Raw genomic sequence first — 27,673 nt, forward strand, 5'->3', positions numbered from 1 at the left:
GCTGAGGGAGGAAGCAATGTGTAATCATCAGGAGGATGATTGGATGGTCATGTGGGAGAGGAAAGATGAGGACTGTAGGACTGTTGGTGACTTAGGAGGTGCCGTTGAGGTTACTGATATCAATCATTGATAAGGTGAACACACAGAGCCCTGGCAGACAGGGCCTGTGCACCTTGTTGCTTCCTTGTCTCTACCTCCACTTCCTCCTCTGCCTCTTCCTCCTCTTCCCCTGCCTCTGGCTCAGGGTCTTGCCGGATAGGTGGTGACATGGGCTGTTCCCTCATAATGGTCAGATTGTGCAGCATGCAGCATACAACGACAAATCTTGACACCCACTCAACTGAGTACTGCAGGCCTCCTCCAGAACAGTCCAGAGAGCGGAAGCATTGCTTTTGGACGCCTATGGTGTGCTCGATGACGTCTCGTGTGACTGCATGGCTCTCATTGTAGACCTGCTCTGTACGTGTGCATGCGTTCCTGACTGGAGTCATAGGCCACCTCATGAACAAACAGCCCTTGTCTCCAAGTAGCCAGACTTTGACTTGCCATGCCAGTTGAAAGATAGGTGGGACATTGGACTGCTGCAGAATGAAGGAATCATGACTGCTGCCAGAGTAGCAGGCAGTGACCTGCATGATGCGCTGCATGTGGGCGCACACCAGCTGCACATTGGGTGAGTGGAACCCCTTTCTGTTCATGAGGATGGCCAAGTTGAGATGTGGGGCACTCGTGGCAATATGCATGCAGTCAAAGACATCCTGCACCATGGGGAAGCCTGCAATGCGAGCAAACCCTCGTGCTCGCTCATTCTGCTTCTCTCTGTCAAGAGGGAACATGATGAATCTGTTGCGCAGCTCATACAGTGCCTCAGTGACTTCCCTTATGCAGCGGTGCACTGCAAATTGCGAGATGTTGCACATATCGCCAGCAGCAGCCTGAAAGGATCCAGAGCTGTAAAAGTTCAGTGCCACGGTTACCTTCACAGCCACAGGCAGTGCTGTCCTTGTCCTGCTTTGAGACTGCAGCTGTGGCTGCAGCAGTTGACAAATCTCCATCATGCCGTCTTTGGTGAACCGCAGCCGTCAGATGCACTGATCATCGCTCAGGTTGAGATAAGAGAATTGGTCCCTGGAGGCCCTCATTGGATATGGCCTCCTGCTCGGTGCCCTGGGCCTCTTCCTCCTCCTCCCTCTCCTCACAGCTTGACCTGCTCTGTGTGGCCTCTCTGCGTGCTCCCAGTTTTGTTCAATGCGCAGCGGGAGCCCTTGCAGGTCACGCATGGTTGGCAGAAACCTTATTCAGCACACTATTTTAAATGCCATCAACAGTAATGCAGGACCTGCGAGACCGCTTCAACAAACACGTATAATTGTATTAGCAGCCAGAGCAATAATCCAGCAACTAATCTGTAACTCCTGCATGATCCCTTTAAATAGCGCTGTTGGGGGGGGTCCTTCAGGCTGTCTACGACCTGTTCAGCTGTGTGTGGTTAAGACGTTGGCTGGAGTGTTGAGTTCCAAAATCGCATCTATCCCTCTAAATCCGCGTTGCACACTGATCTACCATATATTCTCCCTACTTTACATGGTGCCAGCGTTGGTTATCTGTGCATCTTTACCAAGATGGCGTCTGGCGCACGTCACACTAGAAGTGTGTGCTGCATTCTGGACAACATTTGTGTCCTTAGGAGGCCACGTAGCTCCTACACAATGGGTGCTACGAAGCCCAATTTATAACCCTGGGTATCCACAAATTGCTCAAAATACTTCCGGAATTTTTTTTCATGTGCCATTTTCTTGTCAGTAACTGAAATTTCTAATGTTCAAAGTAAAGGTTTAAGTAAAATTTTAAAAATAACATATTTCACAATAACATGATTAAATTTATCAATTTAATTGAATTGTCTTTTCTATCTTTTAAAATCTTCAACAATGTTTTTACTTGAAGGAATCAGCCTCTAATTTTTGTTTCTTAAACAACTAGTTTAAATAAGTTCAAATTATTGTTATGTCTTCAGTATACACCTGTTTAGTTAGCTTCTCCTGTGCACATCATTCTTTAAAATATCACGAAAATGTAATTTTACAGCATTTTGTGTGTGGGTGTATAATCAGATATCATCAGGATTAACATTAACAACAATTTGTATTCCTAGGTGATATTGTTCATTCTTCATTCTCCTTCATTCTTCCCAGATTGTTAGGAGGAAGCACACAGAAATTTTTATGGAGTTATTTGTGTTTAGATTATTTCTACATACATACGATTATTTGTATATAATCTGGTGTGCTCCACAGATCTTTGAAGTGTGTGATCATCTGATATCTTTAGATATATTTGTTCCCAGATCTGATTTTTCAATTGTGCTTATTTGTCAGAATGCCCACTTTGGTTTATTTAGTTCTTAGTTGTCTGTATACCCATAAAACAACAAAGGAATGAAAACTAAAAGAATGGTCAGTTAAAATGGTGAGGAAATGGTGCTTATTCATGTTAAATAGTAATATGATTTCATCTTTAATTCATATTTCAATATGTGTAAAATTAACACCTTTCATTTATAAAACACTGTTGATTTAGAAAAATTGTCCCAAGCCATTTTGAAGAGGGGAAAATAAAGCAATAGATACTGAACCCTGGTGGGAAAGTGTAGGAGAGGTGACTGAAAATCTGGTCAAGAAGATGAGTTTTAAACGGCTTTCAGAAAGAAAGCGTGAAATAACTTGTGTTTGTAAAGCACCTTAACACATCCCCAGAATGTTTCACAACCAATGAATTGCTTTCAAACTACAGTCACTGTTGTTATGAAGCCATTTAAGGCAGTGTGAGGAGAAAGAGAGAGAGAGAGAGAGAGAGAGAGTGTGTTAACAATGGGTTTTTAGGGTAGGGCCAGAGTGCCTGAAAGTTCTGCCACCTATGGTGTGGCAAAAGGATGAGGGAGATGCACCTAAGGTAAGAGTATCAAAGGATGCAGGAGGGAAAGTAAGGCTTGAGGAAGCTTCAGAGGTAGAGTGTGATGAGGCCATAGGCAGAATTAAAGATGAGGATGAAGATTTTAAGTTCAACATTGTGGAGAATAGGGAGTTAGTGTCGGTCAGAGTTGATGAGTGCGTGGGATCTTTTATGTTCACCAGAAAGGACAGCCAGGGCCTTGGTTTAACATCTCATCTGAAAGATGCACCTACCAACAATGCAGCACTCCCTCAGTACTGCACTGAAGCTTCAATCTATATTATGTGCTCAAGTCTGTGTAGTGAGGTTTGAACTCAAAACCTTCTATCACTTATAGGCAAGGGTGCTACCACTGAGCTAAGGCGGACACTAGTAATGTCTATTGAATTTTAATTATATATATTCAGTTCTTGTAATACTGAGTGTCCTCTATTCAGAGATTAAAATTGTGCAGTACTATTATGAGCTACCAGGACAAGCTGTTAAAAACAGTTGATGTACAATTGCAAAAAATCTATAACAAAAGCATTGCCAATCAACACTTAAATGTAATCGTTTTAATCGCTAGATTTGTACTGAAGAAAAATTCAGATTTTAAATGGATATGAAGCAACAAATTTAAGAATTTTACAGCTGTAGAAAATGAATCAAAAAAGCGGATTTCATCCATGAAGGGGAGTATAAAGAAAATGTTTTTATGCATTGATTTTAACCAAACATTGATTTCTCTCTTGCACTATTTTTGTAATTATTCGCAAATCTTGTAAAACTGAATAAAGAGGGCGCTAAATTGGGCCGTGTAGCGCCCGTTGTTTTGGCACTACATGGCCTCTCAAACATCCAAGATGGCATCTTGGCTGTGCATGCACGTTTCCAGCATGACGTGCGCCGGACGCCATCTTGGTATAGGAGTTAGCGTATGCACAAATACCGAACGCTGGAAGCATGTAAAGTAAGGAGAAAATGGATACAATCAGTGTGCAACGCTGATTTAATGCTCAACTCAACGCAGTGTTGACCACGACCACCTGAATGTGTCTTTGAGTACCCAGAGGACCCCCACCAGACTATTTAAAGGGTCTGTGCAAGATTTACAGATTAGTGGCTGGATTATTGCTTCTGGCTGCCGATACATTTGTAACTGTTTTTGGAGGTCTCCTATACTTGAATACTAGGATGTGGAGACATAGCCTAACATTTAGAACCAGGACGTGCAGGAGTGAAATTAGGAAACGCTTCCACATGCAAAGGGTGGGAGAAGTTTGGAACGCCCATCTGCAAACAGCAGTTGATGCTAGCTCATTTGTGAATTCTAAATCTGAGATTGATAGATTTCTGTGAACCAAGGATATAGGGTTAAGGCTAAATGCCACTGCCACTCGCTGCCTCCTGTTATGTGCCACATTCTTCTGCAAGAAAGCGGGACATGTGTCTGGGTGATGAGCCTGTCATGGTTGAATAGCTGCCAGTGTGCGTGGCCTGTGAGTTGTGGGTGGGCGGCTTGCAACAGTGGTAATGCGAAAGGGTGAGAGGAAAGATCTGATTGGAAGAGTTGAACACCGATTGGAAGAGTTTGTGGGTGATGGGGGGTGTAGTGCGTGGAGCAGTGGATGTGGCTAGTGGTGCAGTTGATAGGAGTCGCCACTTAACAGTTGACCTCACTCACCTTGACCACTCGTGTCAAAGCAGTGAACTTCTTGCTGCACTGTATCCCTGTTCTTGGCGCTCTGCGCCTGGCATTGACTTCGTCCCCCGCTGCCTCCCACTGCTTTTGGCCATATGTTCTGCTTTTTGTGGACAGGACACACCTGGGCAGTTTTCCACATTGTCGGGTAGATGCCAGTGTTGTAGTTGTACTGGAACAGCTTGGCTAGAGGTGAAGTTAGTTCTGGAGCACAAGTCTTCAGCACTACAGCCAGAATGTTGTCGGGGCCCATCGCCTTTGTTGTATCCAGTGCACGCCGCCGTTTCTTGATATCACATGAAGTGAATCGAATTGGCTGAAGACTGGCTTCTGTGATGGTGGGGATATCGGGAGGCGGCCGAGATGGATCATCCACTCAGCACTTCTGGCTGAAGATGTTTGCAAACGCTTCAGCCTTGTCTTTTGCACTCATGTGCTGGACTCTGCCATCATTGAGGATGGGGATGTTCACAGAGCCTCCTCCTCCCGTTAGTTGTTTAATTGTCCATCACCATTCACGACTGGATGTGGCAGGACTGCAGAGCTTTAATCTGATTCGTTGGTTGTGGAATCGCTTAGCTCTGTCTATAGCATGTTGCTTCTGCTGTTTAGTATGCATGTAGTCCTGTGTTGTAGCTTCACCAGGTTGGCACCTCATTTTTAGGTACGCCTGGTACTGCTCCTGGCATGCTCTTCTACACTCATCAGTGTGTAAAGATAGGGACGGGACCTGCATCTATGTTTTACGTGTGCGATGTCTGATCTCCGTTCAGACTCCGTGCAGACAGCAGACTGTTATTTTTAGCACATAACCGGTACTGGCTACCTTTAAGAGATTTTAGATGACATCCTCCCTTTAAGAGATTGGGGCTCCCCCTGCTGGTGGAAAGTATGAATTGCATTGAATCGACGTGCAGGTCCTAGATTTCAATGTAGATTGACTGTATGTATTGAGGCCGGACAAAGTTCTCATCCTGCCTGCGCTGGGGCCATTGTGCAGGTTAATAGCAGATCACGCTCCCTATGCCCAATAATAGACCCTATCAAATTTTTCCACCAGAATGTCTCAAGCTCCAGTGTCTGCTTTCCAACTAATCCTGCTATGCATTGTTATTTTTATGGATCCTGGTTCCAGGTTTTCCATTAATTGATGTTTCTCCCATATTAGATAAACCTCCAGCTTTTCTGCAGGGCATACTCCTTATAGTATGCCAAAAACTCTCACGCTTGACTGCAATGATGGAGAATTAACTCGGCGAGGAGCCAGTGCCTAAAAACCTCTTGAAAGAAATGTGCAGTTTAATGAGGAGTTTAATTTTTTAGCACAAGTACACTGTAATAAGGAGCACAAAGAGGAAGTGCCTGGGCATGTGATAAAATGTGGAAAACAGAAGTAAAGGAGAATGGATTGTTTCTAGGAGGAGCTCAGACCTGTGCATTTGTGTTTTCAAAACTTGACTTTTATATGCACATTGTAGAATATTTCACAAATCACTGCAGTAGAACCTCGATTATCAACCATAATGAAGGGGACCGTAACCCCCTCCCCACCCTAAATTGACAGAAAACACGGTCACAGCTCAGTGCTGATAAAGGATCCAATTCAAATCTTTGACCCAATCCAAAGTGGCAGCACAGCAGCTAAAATAACCCCAACAAAAGACACAGCACAAGCTGACCTGAATTCCTGATCCACAGTAAGTACAAGATCCAACCCAACCCAAAAGCTCTTACTCCCACTGGTAAGATTAATGGATAACAGGAAGGTGAACAAACAGTTTGTGTAATTAGTTTATTTAATTTATTTAATGTCTGCAATTTCATTAATAGTTTTGTCCTGGCTGCTTGAATCCATAGATCAATAAACAGCTTCTCATGCTAAACCTATTTTTCATACTCTAGTCAAAATTGGAAAAGCTCTTTGAACTATGGGCGGAGCTTTCAACTTCAGCAGGGATTTAAAACGGGCGATATCAGATCGGCCGCCCATTATACACCCCCGTCCGATTTACCTTTCCATTGAAGTGTATCATGGGCAACCAATTCACTATTGCTGGAGGGCACCTAATTTGCATGGAGTAGGCAAGCGCAAGTGCCACTGCAGGCACATGTCCAGCAAACTACCTGCCTACCTGCCATGGGGGTTGCCCAGCCTCCCCAAAACCACAGCTACTTCCCTCTTGGTCCTCTGTGTAAAGAGGTCAATCAGTGCTTTCTTCAGGGATCTGGGCCACTTGTGTGGCCTGGGCCTTGTAGATTTTAAAAGTAATAGTAAGAAAATGACTTAAGTTTTGGTTAACTTGACATGAGCAGCAAGCATCATGGGATAACAAGTATAGTGGGTACAGCATGTGTCAAAAACATCTCTGCAGAATTAGCAACTTGAGCAAGATAAATGCAGCTGTGTAGATGTAATTAATTGTATTTTTGTAGACAATAGACCCTTAGATGAGAATTGTATCACATGACTTTAGGAGTGTATAAGTTTAAAATAGTTAAGAGAGGTTACCATGGATACAGAAGTATAATGGAGAAAGTGCTGACACAGTACAGATAGGAGACATATTCTTGAACAATACCAGTTAGAAAAGGTATGAACTCAGCAAAACAGTAAGACAACCTTGTCAAGTACAGATAATAAAGGGACCCAGCTGCAGCTGTAGTTTCACACTGTAACCAAGCATGAAGGCTTGTCGGGGGCCATGGACTGTTTGCTAAAAAGTATAAAAGTGAGAGTCTACTGATGTAAGGGAGGCAGCCTGAACTTAAGACACTAAGGTTCCATCCAGTAAGTTGATGTAAGTTACAGTGGATGTGCGGGACTTTCATGTTTACCATGATTTATGTTTCAATATAAGATACGGTAGAGGACAGAAAATCTGCTAATGTTATATTTCTTAATAAAGTATTAAAGTTGCTAACGCTAGACTCTCAAACCTATTAATTAACTAGATTCTTACAGACCCCTTTTTGGGACCCACTTCTGGTACCATCTGGAGCCCAGTAGTCCTTATTTAATTTGGTGCACTGACCTCCAGTGCTACGCCAGGCCCCAGCTGAGCCAATGAAGTGGGAACCCTTGACATAGGGAGTTTGCCTTGTAAAGGAAAAGCAGAGGTTCCTCCCCTTAATAAGCATGTTGGAAAATCCCAGAAACAGTGGAGACTCAGCGCAACCAGATTGCTGCCATTTTCCAGTGGAATTATGGCTGGCGACTAGGCAGAACCGTAGTGGATTTCTAGGGCCTTTGTGCTTGCCTTTCTCAAACAACCTTGTGATTTGTATGTGCAGAATCAGCATGAAGATCTGAGAAAACAATATACTGACCTACATGGGGAACATCAGAGACTTGGAGAGGACCACAGCAGAGCAATGAATGAGCACAGCCGGCGATACCTGAGCCTACAGCAAGAGAAGGAGCAGGAGATTGCTAAACTGAAGGGTAATATCGAGAATTTAGTTACTATGGAGTAAATTTTGTTTTCACCACCTGTGTGGTCATTTGGTGGAACGGATTATTGGCCTATTGTAGAACCAATTGATTTTCATTGCTATAGCGGGCGGGTGATCCCCTCCACCAGATTACCACTCACGCGGTGAAGATGAAAATTTACCCCTACGGTAATATTCACAAAATAGTTTAATTTTCATTTTAATGTTTTTAATGTAAATTTCATTTAAAAGAACACAACTGTGTGATTGCAGTAACTGTTGTTTGCTTATGTTTTTCTTCCTCCCCCTTTTCCACCCCTATTTTTTCTGATTCTATTAAATTGCTTGTTCATTGCTCAGTCTACTGCCTTAAACGTTAACCTATCTTTTTCTCTGCAGATGCTGACTGAATTGCTATATATTTCTAGTGCTTTCTGTTATTGTTTCAGATTGTTAGTATCTGCAGTTTATTCTTTGTATTTTTCTAAACAGTTTGCAAATAGCCCATAAAGGCAGCTGACTTCAAGTAGTCTTTTCTGTCTTGCTGTGGTACAGTCTTATAAAAGCATTGCTCTGCTCGGCACATACTTTTACTGATGAATCATCCACTTGAGATTGAGCATTTTAGTGGTTATGATGTAATATTGGGTATGTTGATAATCTGACTGGAATGAGCCCAACCACAATATTACTGTTGAAAAATGTAATGCTAATCATGTTACTTAAGAGGTCTTTGGGAACTCATACATTATTGATATGAAAATATCAGTACAATATTAAACTGGTGCTTCATCCAGGATTCCAATTTTTCCTCTCCCATGCTATCTGTGTATTACAGAGACTTGCACTTGAATGGTTTTCAAATGATGTTCATTAAATTGTCAGGTTGAGACACAAATTAGATGACACTACTAATCCCACAGGTGTTGAGTATTTTGATCTATGTAGCTGCTTGCTAAAGCTTTGACTACTAAATGGAAACAAGTTTGTCTGCATAAAATGATCTTGTATTCTTGACCTTTTTGTATCTTTACCTGGAGAACAAAGTTTTAAAACAACAAATCTCTAAAGGAAATTGAAGGCTGCATTTAACTTTATTGGGCCACAATTTGCTGTGGCCAGGCATCTAATGGCATCTGCCGTTATTTAGACTTGCCGTTGCACAATTAGGATTTTAAAGTTTTTGCGTAGCAAGTAGCTGAAATTGCGAGCTGATTATGTCGCAGTGAGGGAAACAGGGCATCTGGGACCTGAGTGAACAGGGCAAGCAACTGTGTATCTCCTTAACCCTCCCCCCACCCCCCCCCCCCCAATCAGGTTGAAGGAAGTATAAATTAGAGCGGGTGAATTCAATGTCAAATCAGTTACAGGAAGAGAAATAAAGGGGATAAGAAAGATTGAATTAAGAGAGAGAAAAGAGAGACAGAAAGGAAAAGTAAAAAAAAAATTTTAGAATTTAACATTTTTAAAATCCCCAACAACAATTAAAACCTGAAGGAATGAGACGCCATGCTTGTAATATTTAATTTTCAGTGCCAGAGAGGTTGATTGGCAGTAATGAACACTTACCATGTTGTTAAAAGGATACTTAGACTGAAATGGACAAGACAACTTTCTGTGGCGAGTTTAGTTTATAACTACCACTCAAATACAGGAACTGCACACTATTCAACGGTGTGTCAGACAGCAAGATGTTGTTTTCGTGGAACTAACGGCGGAGTGGCGCAACTCGGAGAGCAACTTTTGCATTTTTGAGTTTTGCCATGCATCTGCCCCTCGCCTGCAGTTGCTGTACCATTTGAGCATAAATAACGGCGAGCGCCATTAGCCTCACTGTTATTTTGACAGCAAATTATGGCCCATGGTCTTCAATGTTAGTCTAATAACCTGGAGCTGCGATTTACCTTACAACATCTTTGTTTACAGAGAATATTTATAATCTACTCGAAGAGAACAAAAAATTGAGGAAGGCTCACCAGGATGTCCATGTTCAGCTCCAGGATGTGAGGGTAAAGTCAAGTTTCTACTAATCAAATTTACTTGTTACATATCTGCTATTTTTGGTGTGGATTACAACATAGCAAGTGGATTTCTAAAATGATTAATACAAATGATAGCCCTTATCCATTTTTGAATTGTTTAGTGCAAAATTAAGTTTGGAGAGTATGTAATGTTTTACAGTTGGTATATAATTGCTAAGGAGAATCTTAATGTGCTGTGTTCACAAAAAGCGAATTTTTGAAGTTTGAGGGATTAGATTGTGCAGTGAATAAGCTTCAATGGGTCTTGAGTTTAGACCAATGCAATGAAAGTCTTCATACTGCGTTGGCTGTAAGGATCCAATGTGAACTGAGTTTGGGCAGTTTCAACCCAGTTTGTTATTCACAAGTCCATAAAACAAAATTGCACTTACTTTGGCACTAAATTGGCAATTTGAAATGTACTATAAGGCCCGCTTAGGTTGATTTTCATCCCATCCTTGTCAGGTGGAAACAAGGTGGTAGTGCAGTGAAAATGGCAGCACTTATTGCCCCATTCCTGCCAGCATCCAGGTCATCGCCATTATACTGGAGGGGGTGAAAGGGGCAGTCCAGGCTCCTACCTCATTAGCCCTTACAAATCTGGGTCATATAACGTCAATAGAATCCCGATGCAATTTTGAACTACTAATGGGCAGAGCATGCGACGTGCACACTCTGCCTATTGGTACTTGGCATAGAGCAGCCTAACCAATGGTCAGCTGCAGGCCATTCAAAAAAGGTAAGAAAAGGGTTTTTAATTGATTTTTTAGGGCTCAGCAGGAGCATTAATACTCTGCATGGGCCCACCTCACCCCTCACCCCCTGATCCTCCATGGCCCTCCCTTGCAACCGCTTCCCCACCTCCCTACCAACCTGGACTGGCTGCCCTCCATTGAGGAGCTTCTGGAGATCCCGCCCTCCCCAGGTGCACCAGCAGCCCGCAGACAAAAGTCCCACCCTGGAAAAGATTGGACTTCTGACCGCTTCCATCAGGCACGCGGTGAGCTCACTCTGCGCAACTTCTGCCTGATGGAAACAATCACTTCAAAACTGGGTGGAAAATGGAAACGTTGAAACCTTTTTTTGAAGTTAGGATTAGAAATTTGAGGCACACGGAAATGGCTTCATTCTGAAGCTGGTCCACTGTACATCTGAATTGGGACAAGAAGTAGAAAATATTCCATTCCTGGCAGAGATTTCCCAATTACTCGGCACAAAAATTCACCAAACAAATAAATAACGAAGAGATAAAAAGTATGATTTTTAACTTATTCTTGATAACTTGTTAATACTTTTGTCTATGTTGATTCAATGTAAACAAAAACGCAACATGATTTGTTTTTCTGCAGCAATTACATAAGAACTTACAGTTGCAACATGACCAGCTGCAGATAACTTTAGAAGACCACAAGAACTCACTATCAGCTGCCCAGGTGAGAAGATGGTATCAAAAATTATCATTTTGGATGTAAGTTTTAGAGAAAAAAAACTTTGCAACTGGAAAATTGGATTCTGTCTAATCTCACTGACCTTACTTTGCGTTGTGTACGACTGCTTTTTGCAAAACACAATTACGCAACCTACAAATTAAATTGCTTACATATAAGCCAATGAAATTACCTGAAAATGCTGAATTCTGCATGGCTGCCTTTTACCAAAGGCAGTTTTAAAAATGACTGCTGTCAGGTATGATTAATAAAAATGCTGTTTGTTCTTATGTTGACAGTTGCTTTTCCAAATGCATGCATGCTGACTGAGAATGAGTGGGATCTTGCCATGACCTATTTTATGCTTCCAGTGTAAGAGGATTTCTACTAGCATTTGATTTCATAATATTTTATTTGTAGATCAAGAAAATCCATTTATGTTTTATTGATACAATTCTTTCTGAAGACTTTATTTCCTGTTTTTGAACTATTGACTTATGTCTGATGCTCTCGAACTCCGTACAAGTCCTTCAGATAGGGCTGTATATAGGGACACCACTGTTCTCAGCCAAAATGGAGATGATTGGGTAATTCCCCTCTGGATAGACCAATAGCTTAGTTTGCAACTGCCTAAAACTTGTACCAAACAAATATAGAGATTGCAGCTATTGCACTGCCCGCCCAACGGGACCAGCAAAGGTCCTGAACCTATTCTGTGGTCAGACTTCATTACAGTACTAATGGCAAGCACCAACAGGCAGCTTTCCAATTGGGGAGGGTGGGGAATACTGGCAGCTGCTCCACAGAGCTGTGCTAGGAAGAGGAAAGGTTTTTGTGAGGCCAGGCGGAGCATCAGTGACACAGCTTTTTTTTTGCCGTTTCTGGAACGGAATGCTATGGTCCCTTTAGGACTGCAGGTTTAGCTGCTCAATGCTCAGTTCCACTGGGTCTCAGTGGAGGTGATAGAAGGGTGCTACGGTTGGCTTCAGTGCCCTTGAGCTTTGGAAGGGCATAGTAATCAGAGGTCCTGCTCCTGATTACTAACCAATGACCCTGCTGGAATCTACACACGTGGACGTTGAAGGACAACAAGGTCAGGTCTGCAGTGATGCCATTGCCCTGTACCAATGCACTTCCTCTCACTGCCCGCACGCTGTGGTCAAAGAGTCTGCCAACATTTGCTTCTAGGTTCCCACATGGAAACAAAAGAATGTGAAAAATGGTCCTTCGGGCACAATACCCATGGACAGTCAGTGCCAATGAAACTGTCACGCAGCAAGAGACAGGACCTTCAGGAAAGGTTCAGGAAAGGAAAAATTGACAAAGAAATAGTCTGCCCAACTGATTTGTGCCTGAAAAGCTTTTGGTCCCACTGAGAAAAATCACGATACTTTTGAACGCTAAGTGTTTGTTGTGCTAAATGGCTGCTATACATTAAGAATGTACTTTTGGGGTAATGTCAAGTTCTGGGGATATTCCCTTGTGTCTGTATTTATTACCAATTACCACATTATGATTTATTTTTAATTATAGGCTCAGGTAGAAGAATACAAACAGCTAAGAGAAACTCTAAACAAAATGCCCAGCCTAAGACAAACTGAACAAAAGACACCTCCTTCCAATGCACAGAAACCACACCAAGATATCGCTGAGCCCTTGCAATATCATGAAAAGCTGGGAGTACATGACCAGATACCATATAGAAGTGAAGATAACCAGCATAATGAGGTATGTCAAAGTGTAACTGAGGTGGTGAGCAGAATTGAATTAAACTTTTTTTTGATTTAATTAACAAACTCTAGAATTGAGCTATCAATTTATAATCCTGATGGCGAGGAGGAACAATTGTTGAAATAAAAACAGAGAACACTGAAAATACACAACAGCTTGTCAGCGTTTAAAAAAAGAAAAATGAATTAATATTTTAGGTAGAGACCCTTCATCAATTCTGGGGAAGGGATTAATCCCAGAAAGTTAACCCATCTTTTCTTTTTTTCAGATGCTGATGGACGAGCTGTGTATTTCTAGCCTCTTTTAATCTGTGAACCAGTAGTTGGATTATGTTGCTGCATCATTGATCAGATAAATTATATTATGGCCTGAAATATACTTATGAAATAACAAAAACAGAATTGAAAATTCATATTGAGCTTCTATAACTATTCACAAAACCTTATGAGACTTCCACATATGTTTTTACTCAAAACAAAACTAAATCAGCCATTCATTAGGTTTGGGCTGCACACTGGATTAAAACATGAGATTCCTCTAACATTTGTGGGGGTCTTTTCCTCTCATTGCTTTGTGTAGTAGCAGTAGATCAATCCAAAAAGATTTCTTCTGGTCTGTATTTCTAATGAAATCGGAACCTACAAATACCAACCAGATGAAATCTCCGTGCATGTGCTTATAAATTTGGCTAAATAGTGACTAAAGGAATCCATGCCCACTTGTTTTTAATCTAACCCATAATAATGAAAGAAATAAAGAACTTTCATTCATGTAGCACCTTTCACAACCACAGGACATCCCAAAGTGTCGTCACTGTTGTAATATAGGGAAACTATTGGGTGAAAGACTCCTCTGTCTGCCAGTTGTAAGCAACCAAAATAAAGGAAGTTCAGGTAGCCTGAAGTATGTTCCCTTTTAGCACAAGGTCACCGTACAAAGTTGTCTGTAATTTTGAATAAATTGAGTGAGATTGTCAAAAGTATGGCTGGTGTGGAGAGTGAAAAAAATCACAATGGTGCAGGAAGGGGTGATTTTTTGAGATTGAGCTTGAAGCATGTTTTTGGGGCAATAGAGGAAGCCTATCTGTATCATAACTTACATGGGAGTATTTGCTGCTGATGGTAGATGCTAAAAGGATTGCATTCCCTAATAGTAACATGCTTTACTTTGATGGACTAAACAATCATCAGAAGAACTGTATAGCTATATTCATGAAAAAACTCAAAATCTTAATGATAACAGATTTCATCAGGTCACATAAGAAGTGATGAATTGTGAGCAGGGACCATAGAGGAGAGTCAGTGCAGTAAATAAAATTACACATCTGTCTTTATTTCAGAAGGAAGGTGTACAGTTACATATTAAGCCAATGATAGGAGAGAATGATGACACTCGAATAAGAGAAGATAATGAAGGAGGAACAGAGAAGCAATTTGCTCAACATGAAGACTGGCAAAGGAATGAACAGCCAGGGCATTCAGATTTGGAAAAGCATGGGTATGAAGCACAGGAGCATCGTCATGAGTGGGAGCAGGACGAGAAAGAGGATCATACAGTGCAGCAGACAGAGATCCATGAGCAACATCAGGAGGAAGAAGAAACTGAAAATCATCTGATTGAGGACCGGGACAATGAAAATGACCAGACAGAGGAACAGAATCTGGCTAGAAGCAGCCCTACTGAGGTAAAATTTAGTTGTGAAAACACCTTATAATATATTTCTTTAGCTTCCTTTTACTATTGTACTTTGGTAGATCAGTTTTTTTAAATTGCATAACCTTTAGTAAAAAAACAAATTGACCTCCCATGACATTACCAAAAGTTAAAAAAGACTTCTCTCCCCCTTTAATGTTCTCAACCTCAATTTCTAATTCTATCAAACTCTCTTTTTCTGCTTGTCTTTCACTCTTTCTCCCACTGTCTTTCTGTCTATTGTCTCTTGCTTATTCTCTCTCTCTCTCTATCTCCCTCTCTCTTTCACTCTCATATATCCCTAATGCAGTTTCTCTAGTTACAGTAATCAGCTCTGTATATCTGTTTGCTTGCAACTTTTTCTCACTATCCCCATTTGTGTCAGTGTGTCCTAGTCTCCTATTTTTTGTGCATGTCTCTTACAGTTTTTTTCATTTTTCTGTGTGCCTCACATTCTCCTTCCTTTTCTTCTCACCTGATGTAGCGGTAGACATAAGGACCTGGACTTTCCTCCTTGAGCGCAACCCGGAAGTTAGATCCAAAAATGAGGCCAATGTTGCCCTCATTTTGCCGATGTCAAGTTACACCCAAGGAGCCTCCCAATCTCATTAGAATACGCCCAAAATTAAAATGAGTGTAAATCAGCGTAAACAATCGGGGCCCAATGAAACGCCGAACCCACGCCAGTATATTTAAAATTTAAGTTTGAACTGATTTAATCATCATTCATGCACATCAGGCACAGCATGTTTAAAAACCTACAATCAGGGAAGCTTTTCAATTTTTAATGTGACTTATACTTATGCCATTAAAATGCATTATGAGAAACAGAAAATACAGAGCAGGTCTCAGTGAGGATAATTTTTTTTAAACTCTCAAAAAATTGTAATTAGAAGGCAAGAGAAATGACTTTGTTTGCTGCTGTGCCTGAAAATCTGGTCGCAAGCGCAATTGTGGCAAGAGCTGAAGATGATGGAAACTTCACTAACAGGGGAAGTGTTATAATCTAAAGGACATAATGATTTCTAAACCTTCTCCCAAACCTGTACCCATGTCTTCCACAACTCCCTGTTTGCATCTCTCAATTCAGTTTCTGTCCCTCCCATAGCATGAAATGGCCTGAACCGATGTCATGAAAGACAATCCTCCTCATCCTCGTTGTCCTCCCTGCAGCCTTTGACATGATCGACCATATCCTCCTCTTCAAACACCTCTTCTGTGTAATTAGTTGGAAGAAATTGTGGCTCATCCAAGACTGGATTTCACACAAGCAATCTGATAGCACTGTGGCACTGGAGGGACCGAGAGGTAGAGCTGGGTGTTGTCACCGTATATGACCCCATGCCTTTGAATGATGTTGCCAAGGGACAGCGTGTAGATGAGGAAAAGGAAGGAGCCAAGGACAGATCCTGGGGGATCTTTGGAGGTAACGGTGTGAAGGCGAGAAGAGAGGCCATTCCTGGAGATGCTTTGACTACGATTGGATTGGTAAGAGTGGAATTAAGCGAAGGCAGTCCCACTGAGCTGGACTACAGAGAAGAGGTGTTAGAAGAGGAGGATATGGTCGATCATGTCAAAGGCTGCAGGGAGGTCAACGAGGATGAGGAGGATGTCTTTCATGACTTTGGTTCGGGCCATTTCATGCTATGGGAGGGATGGAAACCTGAATAGAGAGATGCAAACAGGGAGTTGTGGAAGACATGGGCACAGGTTTGGGAGATGGTTTAGAAATCATTATGTCCTTTAGATTATAATAGTTCCCCTGTTGGTGATGTTTCCATAAATGAACAGGGCTACGTCTGCATCAGTTATCCAGATATATGGATGGTACTATCTAGCCCCAATGAGCAGACACACATCTTGTCCTTTTTTTAAGATTTACCACTTAGGATATTTTGTGTGACACTACAGTAACTTTTATGCATGCCCAAATCCTTCAGTAATTTAGTATGGCTCGCTGCATCTCTGCTTATGCTCAAAAATAGCATAAGAGGGCAGCAGAGGAGTAACGTACTGTCTTATAAATGTTACGCACTCTCGTTCTCATAAATGAGTGAAAGTGTTGTCCTTGTTTGTTTTCTGTTTTTTAATTTTGTAAAGCAGACATCCCTGAATTTCTACACTGTGTAGTATAAGTGGAGAGTGGGTTGCAGGTGGTCTATTCAATAAGATTATTTTAAAATCTTTAAAAAATACAACATGCAGGATATTTTTGCTTTACAGACTACACTGTTTAAAAATGACCATTGCAGTAGATTTATATTTTCCCACCAGTCGATTAGCATTTTACAGTGAATTACTTTGAAGTGCAGTGACTGTTGTTATGGAGGCAAGCACAGCAGGGACTTTGTATACAACAAGATCCTATAAATAACAATGGGATGAATCACAAGTTAATCTAGGAACATAGGAACATGAGTAGGCCATTCAGCCCCTTGTGCCTGCTCCGCCATTTGATAAGATCATGGCTGATCTGTGATCTAACTTTGGTCCATATCCCTTAATACCTTTGGTTGCCAAAAAGCTATCTATCTCAGATTTAAATTTAGCAATTGAGCTAGTATCAATTGCCGTTTGCGGAAGAGAGTTCCAAACTTCGACAACCCTTTGTGTGTAGAAATGTTTTCTAATCTCGCTCCTGAAAGGTCTGGCTCTAATTTTTAGACTGTGCCCCCTACTCCTAAAATCCCCAACCAGCGGAAATAGCTTCTCTCTATCTACCCGATCTGTTCCCCTTAATATCTTATAAACTTCGATCAGATCACCCCTTAACCTTCGAAACTCTAGAGAATACAACCCCAATTTGTGTAATCTCTCCTCGTAACTTAACCCTTGAAGTCCGGGTATCATTCTAGTAAACGTACGCTGCACTCCCTCCAAGGCCAATATGTCCTTCCGAAGGTGCGGTGCCCAGAACTGCTCACAGTACTCCAGGTGCGGTCTAACTAGGGTTTTGTATAGCTGCAGCATAACTTCTGCCCCCTTGTACTCCAGTCCTCTAGATGTAAAGGCCAGTATTTCATTAGCCTTCTTGATTATTTTCTGCACCTGTTCATGACACTTCAATGATCTATGTACCTGAACCCCTAAGTCCCTTTGGACATCCACTGTTTTTAATTTTTTACCATTTAGAAAGTACCCTGTTCTTTCCTTTTTTGATCCAAAGTGGATGACCTCACATTTGTCTACATTGAATTCCATTTGCCACAGTTTTGCCCATTCACCTAATCTATCAATATCGCTTTGTAATTTTATGTTTTCATCTACACTGCTTACAATGCCACCAATCTTTGTGTCATCGGCAAACTTAGATATGAGACTTTCTATGCCTTCATCTAAGTCGTTAATAAATATTGTGAATAATTGAGGCCCCAAGACAGATCCCTGCGGGACTCCACTAGTCACATCCTGCCAATGTGAGTACCTTCCCATTATCCCTACTCTCTGTCGCCTTTCGCTCAGCCAACTTCCTAACCAAGTCTGTACTTTTCCCTCGATTCCATGGGCTTCTATCTTAGCTAACAGTCTTATGCGGGACCTTATCAAATGCCTTCTGGAAGTCCATATAAATAACATCCATTGACATTCCCCTGTCCACTACTTTAGTCACCTCTTCAAAAAATTCAATCAGGTTTGTCAGGCACGACCTACCTTTCACAAATCCATGCTGGCTCTCTCTGATTAACTGAAAATTCTCGAGGTGTTCAGTCACCCTATCCTTAATTATAGACTCCAGCATTTTCCCCACAACAGATGTTAGGCTAACTGGTTTATAATTCCCCAGTTTCCCTCTCCTTTCTTAAAAAGTGGAGTGACATGTGCAATTTTCCAATCTAGATGGACAGTTCCTGAATCTAGAGAACTTTGAAAGATTATAGTTAGGGCATCCACAATGTGCTCACTTACTTCCTTTAAAACCCTGGGATGGAAACCATCTGGTCCTGGGGATTTGTCACTCTTTAGTGCTATTATTTTCTTCATTACTGTTGCTTTACTTATGTTAATTTTATCGAGTCCCTGTCCCCGATTCAATATTAGTTTTCTTGGGATTTCTGGCATGCTATCCTCTTTTTCTACTGTAAATACTGACGCAAAGTAATTGTTCAACATGTCCGCCATTTCCCCATTGTCAATGACAATATCCCCACTTTCAGTTTTTAAGGGGCCAACACTGCTCCTGACCACCCTCTTTTTCCTAATATAACTATAAAAGTTCTTCGTATTGGTTTTGATATCCCTTGCGAGTTTCTTTTCATACTCTCTTTTTGTAGCTCTTACTATCTGTTTTGTGACCTTTTGTTGATCTTTGTATCTTTCCCATTCGTCAGGATCTGTGCCATTTTTTGCCTTTTTGTATGCCCTTTCCTTATGTCTTATACTGTCCCTTACCTCTTTAGTTGTCCATGGCTGTTTTTTATGGCAAGTAGAGTTCTTGCCCCTCAGGGGTATAAACCGATTCTGTATCACATTAAATGTTTCTATTTTTGATGTTCATTGAGGGAAAATTGTTGGCCAGATCAGCAGCGGGACTCCTCGTTCCTCACATTGTGCCATGGAATCTTTAACATTTTTCTGAACCAGATAGGGCCTTGTTTTATCATCTCCTCCAAAGTCTGTCACGTCTGACAATGCAGCACTCTCAATCCTGCATTAGTGTATCAGTACAGATTATCTCCTTAAATCTTAGAGTGGGGCTTGAGCCCACAGTGTTGTGACAGAGGTAAGAGTGCTTTTAACTAAGCCAAACTGCCATAGATATGTACATTCTTAACTACAGCTCTGTATTAGCTACAATGCACAAGATAGAGATAAAGTTCTCATTAGGTATAGCCATTACATTTGTTACTAATTAGCAAAAGTTAAATGACATGACCGTCAGGTTTGGTGTCCTTAAGGAAAACTTAAGATCTATGGGTTAAGTTTAGTCACCATGTGAAAGATATAAATAAATTATTGTGTAGCAAAATAACCTGAGATTTTTCCAGACTGCAGTCTCCTCTAGTATCCAGGTTGTACTGATTGAGATTGTTGTCCCCTCACCCACATACACACACACTAGGGTTGCCAACTCTTGTTGGACATATTCTGGAGGGTTGATCGCATGACATTTGATAACGTGACACTTGTCCACAAATGTTATTGTAAAGGTTGGGTCCCCTGTAGTTGAGTGTCTTTGCTCCTGGTTTTGTGCCAGCAGTTGTTGCTTGAGAAGTTCTGAGAACTAGAAAGCCGCCCACTAGCAGGCGAAGAAAGTGCACAGGTGCAAACTACAGGTGTGAAGCTCCAAAGTAATGAGGTCCTGGGAAAGAAATAGACAAAGTGGGAAACCTGGAGACATGGCTAGCTTTCAGCACAGGGAGGATGCAAGCAGGAGGAAGAGATTGTAGGTGTACTTAGAATTCAGAAGGAACAAGAAAGTTGACACAACCATAACTGTATTGATGTAATCGAAAGACAGGTAAGGATGTAATGGAGAACAGGAGGTTAGAGGTGAGATGGAGACCTTTTTGCTGTATCCAGTCTGCGAGTGTGTTAGAGCTTTTGGCATTGTTAGAGTTGAGAAGTGTTGAGGGGATTGTTTGGTATGAAAGAAGATGGTGAGTTCCGGATTTGGGGGTTGGGGGGCAGCTTCAACAACAAAAATAAGCGAGTGATGTGCCAGCAGTGGTTTATGAGTTTTGGACCATTTAATGTTTATTTTGTTGAGCAAGGAGGTGTTAGAGATAATTGGCATAATTTTAATATGGCAGAGGGAACTCAGCTGGGGTGGTGAATGGCCGTGTGGGGAACTAGGAAAATTTTTTCCATGCGTTGGCTCGAGCGGTAGTGACTCAATTGAAGATCCTTAATGTAACTTCCGGGTTTCGCGTCTCCAAGCTGTGCAGCGGGCGTACTTCGCACCCGAATGATGTGCTGGTAACTGGAGTATTTAAAGAGCCATTGCATCCATGGATTTTGAGGGAGAAAGGAGGAAAGCCCAGAGATGGAGCATCAAAGGAGCAAGGCAGCACCCCGCTTTAACGACTCTTCTCTTGAGTTGCTATTGGCTGGTGTGAGGAGCAGGAGGGACATACTGTACCTGGCTGACCAGAGAAAGCACCCTGACTTTGCCATCAAGAAGACATGGCTCGAGGTGGCAGCGGAGCTGAGCAGCAGGAGCACCGTGGCAAGGTCGTGGGTGCAGTGCAGGAAGTGCTTTAATGACCTAATCAGGTCAGGAAAAGTGAGTACAGTTACTGGTTCATTCACCATTCATCCTGTGGTGTACAATACCCACCCTCTCACTCTGCCTTGCCAAGCATACTCCATTACTCCTCACATCCACTTAAGTCTCATTATCAACTTGCCCTCACTATCTCTGCACTTCCTCACCTCCCCATTTGTGAACCCACCACTCCCACTCTCCCCAATCTTGATGCAATGTGATGAATCTGTCTGATACTCACCTTCTGATGCATCACTTTCATTGTCAGCCTCACCCAAAGCAATGCATCCATCGAGTGACCATGTCACCGTCACTCATTCACCCATCTGTTCTTTCTCCTCTTGTAGAAGAGAGTGCAAAATGCACGGGAGAGGAGTAGGACTGGAGGGGGGGCCACCACAAATAGTGGCCCTGACAGTGGCGGAGGAGGAGACTTTGGAGCTCAGCCACACGATTGAGTGCCTGGCCGCCGGAGATGGTGAGACTGGCAACCCGTAAATGGCTGGTGACAGAACTTTTACATCCTTCACACACATCATAAATTGATGTTATCAATGATTGACCTGTTGCACACCTCAGTATGCTCATTGCAAACTAACTTCTGCAATGATTGTTAATATTGCTTTATGTTCTCTTCCAGGGCCTTCAAGAATTGATGAGGAGGCACACGCCATGAAAGAGGGTGATTCCTCAGAGGAGCTCCATTCCTCTGTGGGTACACCTTCACATCTTATCCAGCCATGCAGCAGCACAGATACTGGCGTTTTGGTGGGTCCTGTTAGACAGATAATTGGGTTGTCACCTGGTGATTCACCACTCACAGGTGTGCATGAGCAGACACTGATGGCACGGGCAGCTGTGGAGAATCCGCGTGGGGGGGGGGCGCACTCCTCTCCAAGCTCTGCTCAACTAGATACAGATGCTGAATCCTGGGGGCCATCGTTGAGAATGAGAATGATAGAGGTACAGCTGTACCTTTGCGATGTACTGGAAGATGTGCCGCGCACACTCTCCACAATAGCGGAGAGGATGGAGGAGTCCACCTCCAGCATAAGTGGAATGGTGGCAGAGATAAGTGCGGGAATGTCTGCCATGGAGAAAATGGCAGCCTCCATTGAGCTTCAAGCACGGCTCACAGATGAGTCCGTTCAGGCTATGACAACGGCCATGCGGACTCTGGGTGCCAGCATGTCTGCCACCGTAAACGGGCAGACACATGCCTGTGGCCGTGGCCTTCGAACGCATCACAGATCTGCTCCAAGCTGTTGTCCAGTAGAGTGGTAGAAGTGATGCGGCCCTGGCCCAGGAGAGGGACAATGGCGAAAGGGGACATGGATGTGAGGACTCCACTCAAAGCGCTCCCATGTCTCACCCGTTGCCCCCTCCTCAACCAGTTGCTGCCACCTCTCCTGATGTCTGAGGCTTACCCTGCACAGGTTCAGGTGGAGCAGTCTTTGAGAGGGCCTTCACGGGCTCCAAAACCCAGAAGTTGTAGGCTGAGAGCTTCTCAGCAGTCAGGGCAGGGACCTGAGCAACCTGCCACTACCTCTGCTGAAGCCATAGGGGATGCGCTACGTAGAAATGGTAGGAAGAGGAAAGTTAAGGTTTGGAAATAACCAAGGGTGTCTGATGCAGTGTCATGTTTTTCATTTATATTTGTTTTTTCTTATATGCACATTAAATGTTATAATTGTTACCACCACTGCCACGTGTTGTCATTCTTGAATCCCTTTTGTGAAAGCATCCTTTCATGTGCTTCATCATGAACACCAAGACTTGATGCCACCCGTTGGGCACATTTACAATGGGTGTATGCGTGGGTGAAGGACCAAACTGTTTTGTGCAAACGGAGGAGGGGGGGGTGGGGCACTGCTGGTGGTAGTGATGGCGGTCCTGGCGGTCTGAGTAGTTCACTGTCTTCAATTTGTAGATCTCCTTATATGAACCCGTTAGATATGAGTGAAACCCTGGCATCACGGGCAGCCGCTCCGGCGATGGGCTGCCCATCCTCCTCCTCCTTCTGTTCCCCCTCCTCCTCATCCATCTGTTCCCCCCTCCTCCTCCTTCTTCTTCTTCTTCTGCCGGCAGATGAGGATGCTTCATGAGCGCATTTGAACTCCTCCACCTGTAACCCTCTCCACTGAGCGATGTTGTGCAGAACACAACACACAACTATTATTCTGCAAACCCTTGCTGGTGAATACTGAAGGGCTCCCCCAGATCGATCCAGACACCTGATGCGCATCTTCAGCATTCCAATGGTTTGTTCAATGACAGACCTGGTGGTGATGTGACTGTGCCTCGTTGGTGGGGTTTGTGACAGGTGTCATGAGCCATGTCTGCAGGGGTATCCCTTGTCTCCAAGGAGTCTATCTTGTGCGTGGAAAAGAGCTGGGATGTTGGACTCGAGCAAAATGAAGGAATCATGGCGGCTGCCAGGGAATCTGGCACACACCTGCAGAAACCTCCTCCGGTGGTCACAAACCAGCTGTGCATTGATGGAGTGATATCCTTTTCAGTTGATGAATGGTCCTGGATCATGTGCAGGTCCTTGGATTGCTACGTGTGCGCAATCAATTGCGCCCTGCACCCGTGGGAAGCCAGCGAGAGAGTTGAAACCCACTGCCCTCTCAGTCTGGCTGATGTCGTCGCAGGGGTAGTTGACGTAGTCGGATGTCCTGGCAAACAAGCCATCCGTGACCTGTCATTTACACTTATGTGTAGACGACTGAGAGACCCTGGAGATGTCACCGGTGGCGCCCTGGAAGGATCTGGAGGCGAAGAAATTGAGGGCAGTGGTTACGTTGAGTGCGACGGGCAATGCGTGGCCACCAGGCCCAGCCGGGAGCAGCTCTGTATGAAGGAGCGTGTAGATATCTGCGACCACCTGGTGGCTCAATCTGAGCCTGCGTAGGCACTGTTCATCAGAGAGGCCCAGGAAGCTCAGCCTCTGCTTTTAGACCCTCTCACACGGGTAGTGCCTCCTGTAACCTCGACCCCTCCGTTGGTCCCCTCTCTGCTCTTCTGCAGGTCCTTTTGGCGCACCTCTGTCTTGATCACTTGCAGATCCCAGAACTGCACGCCATGCCTGCTGCGGATGGTGATGTGCCTCCTCCTCAGATGTACTGCAAAATAAATCCATTGCGACCCCCCCCCCATCCTGATGCTATCAGTTTGAGGGGGTCCAAAATGTAGGTGAATATGTCTGAACACAATAATTCTGAGTGAACAAAGAAATCTCAGTCTAAACACAAAGAACTCCCAGCCAAAGGTTTGACTGCGAGAACTGATTACACCAGTGATTGACACATGAGAATAAAAGGTGAGTTTTTGCAGCAGGGTAAAGATCCAAATGAGGGTCGGCTGCATCTCGCCTCTGTTTCCATGGCGTGTTTCAGAGGCTGCGGGAGACACGTTTAGGAGAAGTTAAAATGGCTTGTGTAACTCAATACACAAAAAGTTAATAGCATTAAGTACTTTAAATACCTAAATTGGCCCTTTAAATATCGGCCTGCCGGCTTTAAGTGCCGACGGGACTTCCGGGTGCCTGATGCGAGTGCACATCTAAACACGTCTGGGTCAAACCTGGAAATAGGTGCGTTGGAGCCGGGATGCGCCCCCACTCCGAAAACGGAGTATTTTTACTGCCCACCCGCCTCCAACCCACCCGTTCTTAGGGTTAAAATTTACCCCGATATCAGTCCTTCGTTTTCAGTCAGAAAGAAGTTTTGATCACATTTTAACTGTGGATAGTATTTCTTCCCACACCCAACTCCCTGTCGCTGAAACGCTTTCTGATACCAAAAACAGCGAGGCCGTAGTGGCAGTGCCAGATACCCACATTCCACAGATCTGATGCAGATTTTAAGATATTACTCCATTAAAGTTGAAAAAGTCATCCCTGGGTATTTAAAGTCTTTCCAGTCATCTTAATTGCCCATACCTGAGAACTGCCCACCTTCTATTGGAGTTGTGTGCCAACAGTCTCCCTGTTTCCAATTCCCATTGTAAGTTTGCAACTAGCCATGAATGTGATTCTGTGCTTTTTTATGCTTTATTGTAGATTCAGGGGGAAAGCATTGTGAACAGTGTTCAGCTCCAGCATTTTACATTTCTGATTCCTTTCAAAATGTCATACTTTTTGAATTCGGAAAATAAATGAACATTACAGGCACTACACTGCAGTCTTCAATTTGCTTCAGCAACATGAAGGCTGATTGCTTCTGGCGAGAGGAGGATGCCTGGAATATTTCAATATTCTGATGGCCCATCCTAGAAGATATTTTCCCCCGATTGATTGCGAAAGTGGCTTCAAAATATGGAGTCCGGAAAAGCAGAGTACTTAACAACTATTGTTGAAATCTGCGATAATGCCTCCATGTTGATCATGTAAAGACAAAGTAGGAGAGCAGTTTGCATGTTTAAGGATGTATTGAAGTAAAGCTCTGTTTACTTATGTGGGGAGAGGAGGAAGAAGAAATTAAATTAGGAAGGAGGGGCAAAATACAGAAGGTAAATAATGGTGGCCAATCTAGTTTTAGTCAACCAACACTAGTATTTAACCAATGCCATAAATCCCTTTTATGTTTACTTAATGACATTATACTCTCATGAATAATTTATTAACGTAATGCACTAAGGCTTTTTAGGCTTCAATTGGTTTTCCTAATACTAAAGTTGTTTGGGTACATTTAAAAGAGCACACTTTTAAAAACTCATGAATCTGAATTGGATAGCCTTCATATGCCTATTTAATTGCCTTGTTTTTTTGGAATAGACTAAAATAAAGAAACATAAATCGCCATATGAGGAACAGTTGGAACAGCAGCATCTGGCAGAGCTACGGGCAGAAGAAGCACGCAAACTGAAAGAAAAGCAGGATGCACTGCACCAGCAGAGACTGAAGGAATACATGGATCGGCAGCAACGCCTCCAGCGAGAAGCAGAACGCAAGGAAGAGTTGCTGCGACAAGAGCAGTTAAGGTGAATCTTTTTTCACCGCAGTCTTTCCATTTGATATGCCTTCACCCTTTTACAGTGAGACATTCACTGCTCAAAGTTAATTTCCCAGAACACACTGGGGCCGATTTTTAGGGCCTCCGCCAGGCAGGAACAGGGCAGTAGTGCTCTAAAAATCACAGTGCAGCACTTATCGATCAGTTCCTGCTGCTGTTTGAGCCGCCACCATTTTTGACCGATCTTGGAAATGGGCGGTCGAATTGCATGCCTGTTTCAGGCTACTTTTAATATGCTGATGGGGGTCCTACGCCATTTTGTAGACCCTTGATGCAATTTTCAGGCACCAGTGGGCGGAGTGTTTGATTTTCGTAGGGCTAGAGGGAACACGAATGCTCCTCTTAGCTTCATAAAAATCTTGCCTCTGGATTTACCACCCACCCCGATTGACGAGCTGCTTCAGTACTCACAGCTCGTCCTAGCTGTCACACCTCCACAGGCAGCTTGCCCATTTTAAGAAGGTGAATTTCGGGCCACTTGCTTTGCCAGCAACGGCCCGAAGGCAAGTTCTGGGAGAACAGTGGTAGAGCAGTAACAGGGGAGGGTTCAATCAGAATACAGTGGATTTGAGGAAGCACCCCTCCCTGTTCTTCTTGGCTGCAAAGCAACAATTTTTAACATTTTTTTGTTTTAAAAAAACTAACTTTTTGGTGGCAGCATCTGAAGAACCTGGAACGAAACAGGCCCAGCTCCTGCGATATCCATTTTCACAGAGGGGCCTAAAACAGGCATTTACATATGTAAGGGGCCTAATGCCTGTTTTATGCGACCGCCAGGGATACCTGAAAAATGGCCCAACCCAATATAGGATCGGACATGTTTCAGGCATGCTGTTGATCGCTAAATTGGCCCTCGTTGCATCCATTTTACGCCCAAAAACAAGTGCAACGAGGTAAATTTCCAAGCCATTAACTTTATGGCACAAATTATAATTCATTAGCTGCAAAAACTAGTACAGTGCACTCAACAAATGTTATCTCTGTGCCTACCATTTAAAGTTTAAAAATTTGGTGTACTAATAGTCTGAATGGGAAAGTTTTCTGGTTAACAATTGGACCAGAGTTTTCTGGTTAACAATTGGACCAGATTGTGAATCAACAAGAGTAACTTGAATTTGTAGGGAGAAAGAAAGACTTCTATGTATATAGTGCGTTAGCAAGTCTGTTGGAAATGTCTCACAGTTTCACATTCATTGAATTTTTAAAAATGCAGTGGCTTTTGTTATGTCGTCAAATGTGGTAACCATTTTGTACACAGCAAGATTTCACAAACAGCAATGAGATGAATGACCAGTTAGTCTGCTTTTGGTGGTGTTGTTTGAGAGAGGAATGTTGGCCAGGACACTGGGAGAACACCCTGCTCTTCTAATAGTGCCTTGTGCTCTTTATTAGCCACATGAACTACTGGAGCAGGCAGATTGGGCCTCAGTTTAACATCTCATCTGAAGGACGGTACCACTGACAAAATACAGCACTCCCCAGAACTGCATTGGAGTGTCAGCCTAGATTATGTA

General features: G+C 43.1%; 1 protein-coding gene across 3 annotated transcripts in view; it reads left to right on the forward strand.

Moving 5' to 3' along the window:
- Positions 1-27,673, forward strand: part of golim4a (golgi integral membrane protein 4a) — a 106,077-nt gene that overhangs the window by 47,455 nt on the left and 30,949 nt on the right. For 2 of the 3 annotated variants that reach the window (XM_067995353.1, XM_067995355.1), the window contains exons 5-10: positions 7,928-8,078; positions 9,995-10,077; positions 11,439-11,522; positions 13,050-13,244; positions 14,587-14,931; positions 25,922-26,127. In XM_067995353.1, coding sequence (XP_067851454.1) covers positions 7,928-8,078; positions 9,995-10,077; positions 11,439-11,522; positions 13,050-13,244; positions 14,587-14,931; positions 25,922-26,127 — 1,064 coding nt within the window. The remainder of the gene's footprint in view (positions 1-7,927; positions 8,079-9,994; positions 10,078-11,438; positions 11,523-13,049; positions 13,245-14,586; positions 14,932-25,921; positions 26,128-27,673) is intronic. The other variant, XM_067995354.1, reaches the window with a different exon arrangement.

The sequence above is a fragment of the Heptranchias perlo genome, chromosome 13 (assembly GCF_035084215.1).
Source record: "Heptranchias perlo isolate sHepPer1 chromosome 13, sHepPer1.hap1, whole genome shotgun sequence".
NCBI lineage: Eukaryota > Metazoa > Chordata > Chondrichthyes > Hexanchiformes > Hexanchidae > Heptranchias > Heptranchias perlo.